The sequence below is a fragment of the Salvelinus namaycush genome, chromosome 28, assembly GCF_016432855.1.
Source record: "Salvelinus namaycush isolate Seneca chromosome 28, SaNama_1.0, whole genome shotgun sequence".
Taxonomy (NCBI): Eukaryota; Metazoa; Chordata; class Actinopteri; order Salmoniformes; family Salmonidae; genus Salvelinus; species Salvelinus namaycush.
In genome coordinates, this window is record NC_052334.1 from 41,835,602 (window position 1) to 41,850,609 (window position 15,008).

Genomic DNA, 15,008 nt, shown 5'->3' on the forward strand with positions numbered 1-15,008 from the left:
TTGAATCAGAAGCTTATAAAGCCATGCCATTTTCTGGGATTTTCCAAGCTGTTTAAAGGCACAGTCAACTTCGTGTATGTGAACTTCTGACTTCAACTGTACTACATACTATTAGTGCATTTTAGTATACTGTAAACGAACAGTGTTTTTTAAGTTGAGTGTTCTGGCGCATGGCCTGTCTCCCGGAAGTTCATGCTTTTGCTTTGTGACTTCTTGCTAGCTTGTTAGCATAGCTAGCTAGACAATTTTAAGACTTCATTAACAAAGTCCATTGAACGCACAATGACAATACCACTTAGCTAAGCAAAGAATAACATGAATAATCAAGTCAACAACATTGGGGTGTTATTAAGTATGCTATACTGGCAAGTTCGCTGTATTAGTAGCCAAGTAACATACCGGTAGCTAACATACCCGTACATAAACTCAGCAAAAAAAGAAACATCCTCTTCCCTGTAAACTGTGTTTATTTTCAGCAAACTTAATGTGTAAATATTTGTATGAACATAAGAAGATTCAACAACTAAGACACGAACTGAACAAGTTCCACAGACATGTGACTAACAGAAATTGAATAATGTGTCCCTGAACAAAGGGGGGGTCAAAAGCAACAGTCAGTATCTGGTGTGGCCACCAGCTTCATTAAGTACTGCAGTGCATCTCCTCCTCATGGACTGCACCAGATTTGCCAGTTCTTGCTGTGAGATGTTACCCCAGTCTTCCACCAAGGCACCTGTAAGTTCCCGGACGTTTCTGGGGGCAATGGCCCTAGCCCTCAACCTCTGATCCGACAGGTCCCAGACGTGCTTATTGGGATTGAGATCAGGGTTCTTCGCTGGCCGTGGCAGAACACTGACCATCCTGTCTTGCAGGAAACCACGCACAGAACGAGCAGTATGGCTGGTGGCATTGTCATGCCATGATGAGCCTGCAGGAAGGGTACTACGTGAGGGAGGAGGATGTCTTCCCTGTAACGCACAGCGTTGAGATCGCCTGCAATGACCACAAGCTCAGTCCGATGATGCTGTGACACACTATGACAGACCCTCCACATCCAAATCGATCCCGCTCCAGAGTACATGCCTCGGTGTAACACTCATTCCTTCGACGATAAACGCGAATCCAACCATAACCCTTGGTGAGACAAAACCGTGACTCGTCAGTGAAGTGCACTTTTTGCCAGTCCCGTCTGGTACAGCGATGGTGGGCTTGTGCGAAATTGTTGCCGGTGATGTCTGGTGAGGACCTGCCTTACAACAGACCTACAAGCCCTCAGACAGTCTGAGCACTGATGGAGGGATTGTGCGCTCCTGGTGTAACTCGGGCAGTAGTTGTTGCCATCCTGTACCTCTCGCAGGTGTGATGTTCGGACGTCCGATCTTGTGCAGCTGTTACACGTGGTTTGCCACTGCGAGGACGATCAGCTGTCTGTCCTGTCTCCCTGTAGCACTGTCTTAGGCGCCTCACAGTACGGACATTGCAATTTATTGCCCTGGCTACATCTGCAGTCCTCATGCCTCCTTGCAGCATCCCTAAGGCACATTCATGCAGATGAGCAGGGACCCTGGGCATCTTTATTTTGGTGTTTTTCAGAGTCAGTAGAAAGGCTTCTTTAGTGTCCTAAGTTTTCATAACTGTGACCCTAATTGCCTACCGTCTGTAAGGTGTTAGTGTCTTAACGACCGTTCCACAGGTGCATGTTCATTCATTGTTTATGGTTCATTGAACAAGCATGGGAAACAGTGTTTAAACCTTTTACAATGAAGATCTGTGAAGTTATTTTGATTTTTACGAATTATCTTTGAAAGACAGGGTCCTGAAAAGGGACCTTTTTTGTCCCGAGTTTACATGCAGTTGCTGTAATGATGGCCTATGTGGTTCATAAGACTAGCGTAGCTAACAATTTGTCAGCCAACATAACATGTAACTTAATTGAGATGTCATTACTTTATTACATTGCTCAACATTTTCTTAATATTTGTCATTAAAGCAATAAATTTGTTAACGCTCTCGGTCTTCAGCTGCATATTTTCCTCCATTAAAAAAAAAATCTATTCATTTTGAAGCCATGCCCATTTTCAGGAGAATTGTATTATGGGCTCCAAAAGCACGGCAGTAGTGTCCACTGCTTGTTTTCGTACGACGTTCGGGAACTTTTGGCATACTAACTATATCCATACCAGTAAGCATACTCTAGGTACTCATTTTAGTACGAGTTTTCCAACCGCTCTAGTCTACAAGTCGAGGATTTAATGATTAGGTTGTCTAGTTGAATACGATGTTAGCGCTACAATAGCTCAAATAAGTGGAACTGGCTAGGGTACTTGGAGAGGTTCGGGAAACGTCTTACGAGGTTTTAAGATGGATAAGACAGTGAGGTCACTTCTACCCTGTGTCGAAAGTGGCCTTTTTGGTGGCCCGGTCATTGATAGTACAGGAACAGTGAAATGAGAGCCTTTCCCGTGTTTGATGGGCCCTTTGTCCCTACCAAACCCTGGTTCTCATTTTTTTATAGGATATTTAATGATTTTTCTAGTTTATTGGACAGACACTGCAGCACCTGACTGCATGTGCTGCTATAGAATGAATAGAACGGGTGTCCCTATTCAAGCCAATGGCATAATGTGTAGGCTGGTGGCCATTGCACGTGTACCCATAAGAGCAGGAAGTACAATTCATTCGGAAAGTATTCATACCGCTTCACTTTTTCCACATTTTAGTTACGTTATAGCCTAAAATTGATAACATTTGTCATTATGGGGTGTTGTGTGTAGATTTAGGAAACAAAGTGAAAACAGGTTGAGAAATTTTTGCAAATGTATAAAAATATAAACCGTGCATGTCAGAGCAAAAACTAAGCCATGAGATCGATGCAATTGTCCATAGAGCTCCGAGACCGGATTTATCGAGGCACAGATCTGGGAAAGGGTACCAAAACACTTCTGCAGCATTGAAGGTCCCCAAGAACAGTGGCCTACATCATTTTTAAATGGAAGCAGTTTGGAACCACCAAGACTCTTCCTAGAGCTGGCCGCCCGGCCAAACTGAGCAATCGGGAGGGCTTTGGTCAGGGAGGTGACCAAGAACCTGATAGTCACGCTGACGGAGCTTCTCTGTGGGGATGGGAGAACCTTCCAGAGACGGCCATCTCTGCAGCGCTCCACCAATGAGGCCATTATGGTGGAGTGCCCAGAAGAAAAGCACATGACAGCCCACTTGGAGTTTGCTAAAAGGCACCTGAGCATGAGAAACAAGATTCTCTGGTCTGATGAAACCAGAATTTAACTCATTGGTCTGCATGCCAAGTGTCATGTCTGTAGGAAACCTGGCACTATCCCTACAGTGACGCTTTTTCAGCGGCAGGGACTGGGAGACTAGGTTAACGGAGTAAAGTACAGAGGGTTCTTTTGATGAAAACCTGCTCAGGACCTCAGACTGGGGTGAAGGTTCACCTTAAAACAGGACAACGACCCGAAGCACACAGCTAAGACAATGCAGGATTGGCTTCGGGACAAATGCCAATGTCCTTGAGCCCGGATGTACATCTCTCTGGAGACCTGAAAATAGCTGTGCAGCTATGCTCCCCATCCAACCTGACAGATTTTGAGTGGATTTGCAGAGAATGGGAGAAACAGGTGTGCCAAGCTTGTACCCAAGAAGATGTGAGGCTACACTTGCTGCCGAAGGTGCTTAAACAAAGTACTGAGGGAAGGGTCTGAATACTTACGTAAATGTGAAATTGGCAACATTTTTTAACCCAGTTGTCATTATGGGCTATTGTGTGTACATTGAGGGGAATAAACTTTTTAATTGTAAAATAAAGTTGTAATCTAACAATGTGGATAGTCGTGGTCTGATTACTTTCCGAATGCACTATGTTTTAAAATATGCTGTGTTTTTATACAACTTAACAACATTTGAATGAACTTTCTATATTGTCTTGAAAAAGATTGCATCACAATACCAGGCAGCCATTGCGAGTGTTCCTGTGAAATGACCTGTCAACTGCCAGGGTTAGAAGTTCCAAACCAAGTCTATTTCTGTGTGCTGCTGCATTGTTGCCAAGTCATGGGAAACACTGGCCTATCTCCAGTCCTGTGCTCAACATGACAATGCCTTCATTGGACAAATGAAACTGTCCATTCAGCTTTTACCCCACCTGTGGAAACTGCTGCCCCCTAAAGCATTTTTCTCTCTCGCCAGGTGGTGGCAGGTGACAGTGGTGTCAAAGACGTGGACCACAAGGCCAAGCTTGTCTACGAGGACGGTAAGGGCTCACTGTTCACTTTCCTTTCTTCACCTTTATACCTCTATCACTCTCTGTATCCTCTTTTTATATATTTTGCTTGGTTAACAATGATTTGAAAAACAGATAAGCAGGAGAGATATTGGGGGGGGGGGTTGTTAGGATTTGCATACCCTGAACGGCATGCCAAATCACGACTACCGCTTTTGCTGGGCGGCCAGCGAACATCGATCGTACACACTTACACTCATTACGGCACTGTATAAAACTGCATAAGAAATTGGCTTTTGATTAAATAATTAGGGCCGGTAGCTATTTCCTATTAGGGCTGGGGAATATGGCCAAAATAACAATGTTTTAATGTTTGGAGGCTAATTAGCAGTAGTTTATGCTTGGGTGGTGTTCTGTATATTTGGAAATAGCCACGGGATGATTTTTCAATACCTTTTGGAACTATTGCTGACTGTTTTTCAATATATTTTAATGTTTGTAGCAACTTAACTTCTTATGGCTGCAGCCCGACGTCGGTACACTTATGACAACAGCCAGCTCAAGTGCAGGGCGCGAAATTCAAAATATATATTTTTTTAAATATTTAACTTTCACACATTAACAAGTCCAATACAGCATATGAAAGGTACACATCTTGTGAATCCAGCCAACATGTCCGATTTTTAAAATGTTTTACAGCAAAAACACCACGTATATTTATGTTAGCTCACCACCAAATACAAAAGAGGACAGACATTTTTCACAGCACAGGTAGCATGCACAAAGCCAATCTAACTAACCAAGAACCAACCAAACTAACCAAGAAACAACTTCATCAGATGACAGTCTTATAACATGTTATTCAATACATCTATGTTTTGTTCGAAAAATGTGCATATTTCAGGTATACATCATAGTTTACATTGCAGCTACAATCAGAAGTTGCACCGAAAGCAGACAGAATAATTAGACACCAACGTCAAATACCTAATTACTCATCATAAAACATTTCTGAAAAATACATAGTGTACAGCAATTGAAAGACAGGCATCTTGTGTTTCCAGACAATATTTCCGATTTAAGTGTTTTACAGCGAAAACACAATATAGCGTTATATTAGCTTAGCACAATAGCCAGAAAGACAAGCCATTTCCCAGTAGCAAAAGTAAGCGATCGTAACAAACAAGCAAAAGATATATAATTTGACTAACCTTGATTTTCTTCCTCAGATGACAGTCCTATAACATCAGGTTATACATACACTTATGTTTTGTTCGAAAATGTGCATATTTAGAGCTGAAATCAATGGTTACACCGTGTGCTAACTTAGCTACTTTTCCCCACTACGTCCGGATTTTTCCTGACACTTTTTCTGACACACATATTCTGACCAAATAGCTATTCATAAACATAACTAAAAAATACATGTTGTATAGGAAATGATAGATCCATTAGTTCTTAATGAAATCGCAGTGTTAGAATTCTAAAAAATAACTTCATTATGATATGCAGCTTCGGTATAGCTAGAGTACCCAAACGTTGGCCGCCCACGACTAGTTCACATGCACGACAGATATATGAAATAGCATCATAAAATGTTTCTTACTTTTGCTGATCTTTCATCAGAATGTTGGACAAGGTGTCCTTTGTCCAGAACAGTCGTTGTTTGGAATTAGAACGGACACTTTCCCTCTTCATTTAGCACGCGCGCTAGCCGGGTGGCAGGAATCGCTCCATCGTCAACAAAGTCAGAGAACGGAACACGGCAAAACTCCCGAAAAAATTTCAATAATCTGATTAAACTATATTGAAAAAACATACTTTACGATGATATGGTCACATGTATCAAATAAAATCAAAGCCGGAGATATTGGTCGTCCATAACGGCAGCTAAACAGAAGGCAATCCCACTGTCCAGCGCGCGCTCCTCAGAGTACCGGAAATGAGGGACACGTCATACAAAGAGCCTGTATTCAACGTCAGACCAAGATAAACACGAAATTTCTTCTCTCACAGCCTCTTGACACCCAGGGGAAGGTCTATGAAGTGCACGTAGACTCTTACGTTTCATGCCCATGTATAGGCAGGAAGAAAAGCAGAGCCTCGATTTCAGACTTTTCACTTCCTGGTCAGGAAGTTTGTGCCAAATGAGTTCTGTTTGACTCACAGATATAATTCAAACGGTTTTAGAAACTAGAGTGTTTTCTATCCAATAGTAATAATAATATGCATATTGTATGAGCAAGAATTGAGTACGAGGCCGTTTGAAATGGGCACTTATCTGGCTACTCAATACTGCCCCTGCAGCCCAAACAGGTTAAGTAAATACCCGCAGTCAACATGAGCGGAACGTTAGGCGCTAAAGCAGATGGCGTTCATTTCCCCTACCACATTATTTTACATTATGAAGCTTACCGTGGTTCCCCCAGAACAGTTGAGCCAGTCAGGTGTTTGTAAATAGCACAATGGGGGAGCTGCTGAGTCCAGCTCTTTGGCATGGGATAAGTTTTATATTGAACGTCAAGTTTTTAGTTTTTTTCTTCAATATGGTGATCTGGGACATGCAACAAGTTTTTCTTCACAGAAAATACATTAGCGCTACACATTCGGCAGAAAATGGCTTCATTTTCAAATGACAACAGAAGTGCAATGCTATTTGGTTGGCAGCCACAAGTAAATGAGCTTACAATGAAAATCATGTTTTTTTTTACAAAAACAATGCATGGCCATCATATTTCATGTTTATCATAAAACTGTATTATATGCAGTTCCTAATGTTTTGCTTAATTTCTTGCGTTTTACCGTTGAAAAGTAGGCTGGCTACACTGAAGTAGCTACACATCAGTCAGAGCACAGAATGCCCGTTCATGAACTCTCATCCGAGTGGAATGACACTGAAGCACAAAATTACTGATGCCGAGCAGGGGGGGGGATCCTGTGGGAAACGCAGAATTCCGCTTTAACTCGACCCGCAGTTTGACTTGCTAGTGGCTGAATTAATAAGGTGACGGGGCATCCTTGCTTTCCCCCTTCTTTCCTGGGACAATTTTCTCTGAGCAGACGACAGGCCCGTTGACCTAGTGACTCTGGACGCCACACAGACACAGCGTATAGCCTACACATGCTGCTCCAGAGCCAATAGTGTTCTTCCTTCGAACAAGCGTGAAACATGCGTAAAAACCTTGTTTATTTGTATAATGGATCCCCATTTAGTTCCTACCAAGGCAGCAGCTACTCTTCCTGGGGTCTAGTAAAGTTAAGGCAGTTTATACAATTAAAAAAATATTACAATACATTCACAGATTTAACACTGTGTGCCTTAACAGACGGAGCCGGCGCTAATGGAAAACATTGGTATTTATTATTTTTGTACCCATTTTTATAATCAGGACCTGTTAATGGTAGGGACCAGCACTTTGATTTTGACTTATTTTTATAATTGGGTAGCGATATTTTTTTTTGTAAATGTTAAAATCCCAATTTTGCGTTAACATCCCTAGTGACTGTTACCTGTGTAAATGTGCTCTAGCGGACCTGTGTATTTGCTTTAGGGATGAATCACATCAAGCAGCCAGTCGAGATTCCCCGTCACAGCCACTGAGTTTTTAGCTCAAGTGTGTTGTCAAAGCGAACAGGCCCTGAATGTTGACTAATTCAAATCCGAATATGGACGTTTCACCCAACAGCATTTAAGAGAAATTGGTGCACTTCAAGGGGCTTTTATACAGTTTTGTTCCATCTCTGGCCATCTATCACCTTTTTCTGTGGTATGACTCATGTCTCACTGATGTAATAAAGCTGTCAAGTGGTTCTGTAAAGTGTCTCGACTGTGGCTTTGTGACCGACTGTTTTTTGTCTTGTCCCTCCGCTCTACAGCGTCCTCTGATGAAGACAAGGCTTCAGGCGATGAAGGCCTTCCAGATGAAGATTCTGATGTAAGTGGTACTGAGACAAAGGGGCTGTGGGTGGGAAGGAATGCAGATGGGTTGTGAAATGCCTACTCAAGTTTATACGACGGAGTTGTAAAGCACGCTTTTGCTCTTGAACAAACACATTTTCACAGATCATTACGTATTGTTAGTTTGACTTGTGAACTGCAGTCTTTTACTGAGTTGTGGGGTTGACCTGGGAATTTTGTCTGTGCAGAACTGGGAGGAGGATGAGGATAGAGAAGAAGAGACTGAGGATGGAATCCAAAGCTAACGGCGATTCCGACATGGAACCGGGAAACGAGAGCGAAGAAGAGTGATGCTCTTCAAAGGAAACTATCTCAAAATGGACCCAAGATTTATGTACTTTCATTTTATTTTCATGCTTTGTTTATATTGTATCAGAACAAAAATGGTTTAACAAAAAAATTGGACATGCAGTGGGTGCGTGTGACCGGCTGTGAACGTGGTCTTTTCCCGGGACAGCCACAAAGGCGGGAACGTTATCCCCACAACCAAGCTGAAAGCCCCATATTTTGAATCTTTTCCAGCGATTCATGCTCCTGTCCCAATCTCCTGCTTTCTCCACTTTGTCTGTGGTTCTGGGTGTAAATCAAATGTGAACCCCCCCCCCAACTGCTTTCCAGAGAAATGGTGGCCTTGATGCCTGACATGGGATGCATCCAAATAGCTCCATATTCCCTACATACAGTTGATGTCGGAAGTTTACATACACTAAGGTTGGAGTCATTAAAACTTGTTTTTCAACCACTCCACAAATTTCTTGTTAACCTCACTAGGATATGTGGGACGCTAGCATCCCACCTCGTCAACAGCCAGTGAAACTGCAGGGCACCAAATTCAAAACAGAAATCCCATAAACATAAGTATTTTACACCATTTTAATAGTGTCAGATTTCAAAAAGGCTTTACGACGAAAGCACACAACGATTATGTTAGGTCAGAGCCAAGTCACAGAAAAACAAAGCCATTTTTCCAGCCAAAGAGAGGAGTCAAAAAAAGCAGAAATGGAGATAAAATGTATCACTAACCTTTGATCTTCATCAGATGACACTCATAGGACTTCATGTTACACAATACATGTATGTTTTGTTCGGTAAATCTCAATTTACATTGGTGCGTTATGTTCAGTAGTTCCGAAACATCCGGTGATTTTGCAGAGAGCCACATCAATTTACAGAAATACTCATAATAAACATGGCTAAAAGACACAACTGTTATGCATGGAATTTTAGATCCACTTCTCCTTAATGCAACCGCTGTGTTGGATTTTTTTTTTACCTTTTGGAAAAAAGCACACCATGCAATAATCTGAGTACAGCGCTCACAAAACAAGCCATACAGATATCTGCCATGTGGAGTCAACAGAAGCCAGATATAACATAAATATTCACTGACCTTTGATCATCAGAATGGAATCGCAGTTCAACAAATGTTTGATTTGTTCGATAAAGTCCATTTATGTCCAAATACCTCCTTTTTGTTTGCGCGTTTAGTACACAATCCAAACTCACGAGGCGCGTGCAAATCCAGGCGACAGTTCAGACAAAGTCATATTACAATTTGTAGAAACATGTCAAACGAAGTATAGAATCAATCTTTAGCATGTTTTTAACAAATCTTCAAAAATATTTCACCTGTCTAGAAATGCAATGGAACGCAAGTTAACTCATGTGAGCACGCATGATCAGCTCCTGCTTCGCTGGCAGACCGCTGACTCATTCAGCTCCCATTCCCCCCATCCTCACAGTAGAAGCATCAAACAAGGTTCTAAAGACTGTTGACATCTGGTGGAAGCCTTAGGAAGTGCAATACGACCCCTTAGACACTATATTTGATAGGCAATGACTTGAAAAACTACAGACCCCAGAATTCCCACTTCCTGGTTGGATTTTTTTTCTTAGATTTTTGCCTGCCATATGAGTTGTGTTATACTCACAGACATCATTCAAACCGTTTTAGAAACTCCAGAGTGTTTTCTATCCAAATCTAGCAGGTAGTTTAATTTGGGCATGCTTTTCATCCAAAATTTCAAATGCTGCTCCCTACCCTAGTGAAGTTAACAAACAATCGTTTTGGCAAGTCGGTTAGGACATCTACATTGTGCATGACACAAGTCATTTTTCCAACAATTGTTTACAGACAGATTATTTGACTTATAATTCACTATCACAATTCCAGTGGGTCAGAAGTTTACATACACTAAGTTGACTGTGCCTTTTAAACAGCTTGGAACATTCCAGAAAATTATGTCATGGCTTTAGAAGCCCCTGATTGGCTAATTGACATCATTTGAGTCAATTGCAGGTGTGCCTGTGGATGTATTTCAAGGCCTACCTTCAAACTCAGTGCCTCTTTGCTTGACATCATGGGAAAATCAAAAGAAATCAGCCAAGACCTCAAGAAAAGAAGTCTTGTTCAACCTTGGCAGCAATTTCCAAATGCCCGAAGGTACCATCTTCATCTGTACAAATAAAGGTACGCAAGTATAAACACCCTGGGACCACGCAGCTGTCATACCGCTCAGGAAGGAAACGCGTTCTGTCTCCTTAAGATGAATGTACTTTGGTGCGAGAAGTGCAAATCAATCCCAGAACAACAGCAAAGGACCTTGTGAAGATGCTGGAGGAAACAGGTGCAAAAGTATCTATATCCACAGTAAAACGAGTCCTATTTCGACATAACCTGAAAGGCCGCTCAGCAAGGAAGAAGCCACTGCTCCAAAGCCGCCATTAAAAAAGCCAGACTACGGTTTGCAACTGCAAATGGGGACAAAGATTGTACTTTTTATAGAAATGTCCTCTGATCTGATGAAACAAAAATAGAACTGTTTGGCCATAATGACCATCGTTATGTTTGGAGAAAAAAGAGGGGGGAAAGGGAAAACCATCCCAACCGTGAAGCACAGGGGTGGCAGCATCATGTTGTGGGGGTGCTTAGCTGCAGGAGGGACTGCTGCTCTTCACAAAATAGATAGAATCATGAAGGAAAATTATGTGGATATATTCAAGCTACATCTCAAGACATCACGCGGGAAGTTAAATCTTGGTCGCAAATGGGTGTTCCAAATGGACAATGACCCCAAACATACTTCCAAAGTTGTGGCAAAATGGCTTAAGGACAACAAAGTCAAGGTATTGGAGTGGTCATCACAAAGCCTGAAAAATCGTGTGCGAGCAAGGAGGCCTACAAACCTGACTCAGTTACACCAGCTCTGTCAGGAGGAATGGGCCAAAATTCACCCAACTTTGTGGGAAGCTTGTGGAAGGCTACCAAATACTAATTGAGTGTATGTAAACTTCTGACCCACTGGGAATGTGATGAAAGAAAGAAATTAAAGCTGAAATCAATCATTCTCTCTACTATTATTCTGACATTTCACATTCTTAAAATAAAGTGGCGATCCTAACTGACCTAGGACAAGGAATCTTTACTGGGATTAAATGTCAGGAATTGTGAAACTGAGTTGAAATATATTTGGCCAAGGTGTATGTGAACTTCTGACTTCAACTGTAGCTCACTACTTGCTCTGGCCCGTAGTGCTCTGGTCGAAATTAGTGAACTATATACAGTGCCATTTTGGATGCAACCATGACTAATAGATAATGTCCCCTTGCAATGTAAATCTGTATGAAAGCTGCAGTGTTTGTAGGCTTCCCCAGCTACCCACCAGAATCCTTGAATTAAATTCTTCTGTAAAGTCTCCAACTGAACCCTGTTTTTTTGTTTTGTATTTTTCTTTCTCCCAACCCTCTTGTTTGTCCTTCACTCCTTTTGTGCAATGAGTTTTTCAGGGCATGGAGATCATTCCACTGCCTAAATTCATAGCTTGAGGGGGCGACCAGAGAAAATAATGAACTTTGCTCGATTTTGGTGAATTAATGGGTTTTCAAAATGGTTGCAGTTCACTTTGTTCATTTATACATCTGTCAACAAATTTGATTGAAAATCACTCTCCTTGTACTTAGCTGTTTGCTACTTTACTTTTTCTTGAGAGGAAAATACAACTGACTGAATGTTCCTTGACGTAGTTTAGCACTTTGTGGGCAGACTAAAAGTTGAATTGATATAAATGTATGCTCTTGGGACCTCCTATTTACAGGTTGGCTATTCAAAAAAATGCAACCAAGGGTTAGTAGTACAATAGAAACAACCTGGCGGGGGTACTATTTGGGGCTGAGATGAGCAGGGTTGCACATGGGTATAAGGACTAACATTAGGTTATCTGCTCTGTAGACGACTAAAGCAAGATTTAATAATACTCCATTAGGACAGAAGGTGGAAAGCGACAACTGTTGAATCTAGTAAAAGGCGGGAAAGTTTAAATCTCTTCACACGCTACAATGTAGGATAATCTGATGAAAGGCACAGAAAATAGAACTAAACAAAAGATTCAAGATGGAGCCTGCAGGGCATTACTGTCAGTAGCCATGTTTCCATGCAAGTAAAACCATACCGTATATAAAATAAAAACGAAATCATGACAGCTGTAATGTAATGTGTTTTTGTACAATTATATAAATGCTGACAGATCATTTGTCTGACTTGGTTGGATCTTTTTGTGTTAGTAAAATGTAATTATGCGAGAAGTGTTGGTGGAAATGCCTATGTGCAAATATTGATAACCATATCGACGTAAACTTGGAGTCACGTTATTACGTGGTGTGTGGTCCTCCCACTATGACTTGGGAATCTATGCTGTTTATTAGGCTACAGATGAAATAAGTTATCATGAATTTCACAGTGGTGAAAGTGTGCACTGATCTGATCTTGATGCTCCTTTCCAATAAATATTGAGGGTCTTATTCTGTTGTCATGATTGATGCTTGACTACTGTTTTATTTATCAATCTCATGTAGACTAGCCGCACTGTATCTGCGAGCTGTTTGCTAGAGTGTACATGCCAAGACCAGAGTAGGCACATTTTCTATTTAATGCAAGTTTTTGACCAATTGGAGTTGAAGATTCGTTGGAAACACATTGAACTTCAGATTTGTTTTCAGTACATGGAAAACTTGTGTGCACTACATCACACACTGATTTTTATCTGCATCAAGTCAGTTTGGTGGTAAAAGGTGCATATTTTCTTTATGCAGATTTTTGAATATTTTCATAGAAATCTCTGCTAGTTGGTTGAAACCTAGCTACGATTTCTCGAGCGTTCATACCACAAGGCTGAAAAGCACGTTGGCTATTAGACCTGGGAGTCTCAAGTGGGGATTCAGCTCCAACAGCGCCATATTATACCATCTAGAAACCTGAAGATTGATGCTTTCTAAAGAGCACCCTGATGTATTCCTGTCAGGCCTTAGTCCACTGAACACCTTCCCATTTTAGCTGAGCAAACCTGGAGGCGGAGAGTGCAAATCCGAATGTGCTTCAACGAGTGTGTCGTTCATATATGTGGTGGTAACCCGAAATGAAGTGAACTAGGCCTAATATAAGATTTTTTATATACACTGCTCAAAAAAATAAAGGGAACACTTAAACAACACAATGTAACTCCAAGTCAATCACACTTCTATGAAATCAAACTGTCCACTTAGGAAGCAACACTGATTGACAATAAATTGCACATGCTGTTGTGCAAATGGAATAGACAAAAGGTGGAAATTATAGGCAATTAGCAAGACACCCCCAAAAAAGGAGTGATTCTGCAGGTGGTGACCACAGACCACTTCTCAGTTCCTATGCTTCCTGGCTGATGTTTTGGTCACTTTTGAATGCTGGCGGTGCTCTCACTCTAGTGGTAGCATGAGACGGAGTCTACAACCCACACAAGTGGCTCAGGTAGTGCAGTTCATCCAGGATGGCACATCAATGCGAGCTGTGGCAAAAAGGTTTGCTGTGTCTGTCAGCGTAGTGTCCAGAGCATGGAGGCGCTACCAGGAGACAGGCCAGTACATCAGGAGACGTGGAGGAGGCCGTAGGAGGGCAACAACCCAGCAGCAGGACCGCTACCTCCGCCTTTGTGCAAGGAGGTGCACTGCCAGAGCCCTGCAAAATGACCTCCAGCAGGCCACAAATGTGCATGTGTCAGCATATGGTCTCACAAGGGCTCTGAGGATCTCATCTCGGTACCTAATGGCAGTCAGGCTACCTCTGGCGAGCACATGGAAGACCATTTGTGATTTTTTTTTATGGATCATTGTCCGCTGTCCAGCATGTTAATACAAATATTTACACATGTTCAGTTTGCTGAAAATAAATGCAGTTGACAGTGAGAGGATGTTTCTTTTTTTTGCTGAGTTTGTAGAAAAAAAGTACTACTAAAGAAACCCTTCAATGAGTCGGTGTGTCCAAACTTTTGACTGGTACTGTACATACAATGAGAAAGTGCTTTTAGTAGTTTCTGGAGTAGGCTACACTTCATTGTGTGTAACTGGATCCTATAAAAAGATATGCTGGTTTGAACAGTGTTACTTTGTACATCAATAATGGCTGTTGCAAGATGTCATCTCCAGTATGTACATTAGAAACATTGTCCTTTTAAGTTAATAATTGGACATTACTTTAAAAGGTTTAATATGCAGAAATTATTTGTTCATGGATTTAATGTAAATTGGGTTTTAGAATTGGGTGTGTTGTACCTCCATTTCCGTTACCGACAGTTTTTTTAAAAGTATCCAACTTAAAAACTTGGAAATATCACCCCCAAAAAAGCTTATTAGTATGTATTTTAATATGCAAAAATTATTTTATTTAATGGACACTGAGCATCTGTGACCATTTATTTTCATGTACCTCTGTTACGGAGTTACAAATATTCTCAACATAAGAATATGATCAGTTTTAATATTGGTTTCTGCAAATGCTTTTAA

At 41.4% G+C, this 15,008-nt stretch overlaps 1 protein-coding gene across 1 annotated transcript in view; it reads left to right on the plus strand.

Moving 5' to 3' along the window:
- LOC120023769 (WD repeat-containing protein 43-like) overlaps window positions 1–8,953 on the plus strand; it is a 44,860-nt gene extending 35,907 nt beyond the window's left edge. The window contains exons 15-17 of the mRNA XM_038967865.1: window positions 4,204–4,267; window positions 8,114–8,172; window positions 8,384–8,953. Of these exons, the coding sequence (XP_038823793.1) occupies window positions 4,204–4,267; window positions 8,114–8,172; window positions 8,384–8,440 (180 nt within the window). The 3' untranslated portion in view covers window positions 8,441–8,953. The remainder of the gene's footprint in view (window positions 1–4,203; window positions 4,268–8,113; window positions 8,173–8,383) is intronic.
- The last annotated feature ends 6,055 nt before the right edge of the window (window positions 8,954–15,008 follow it).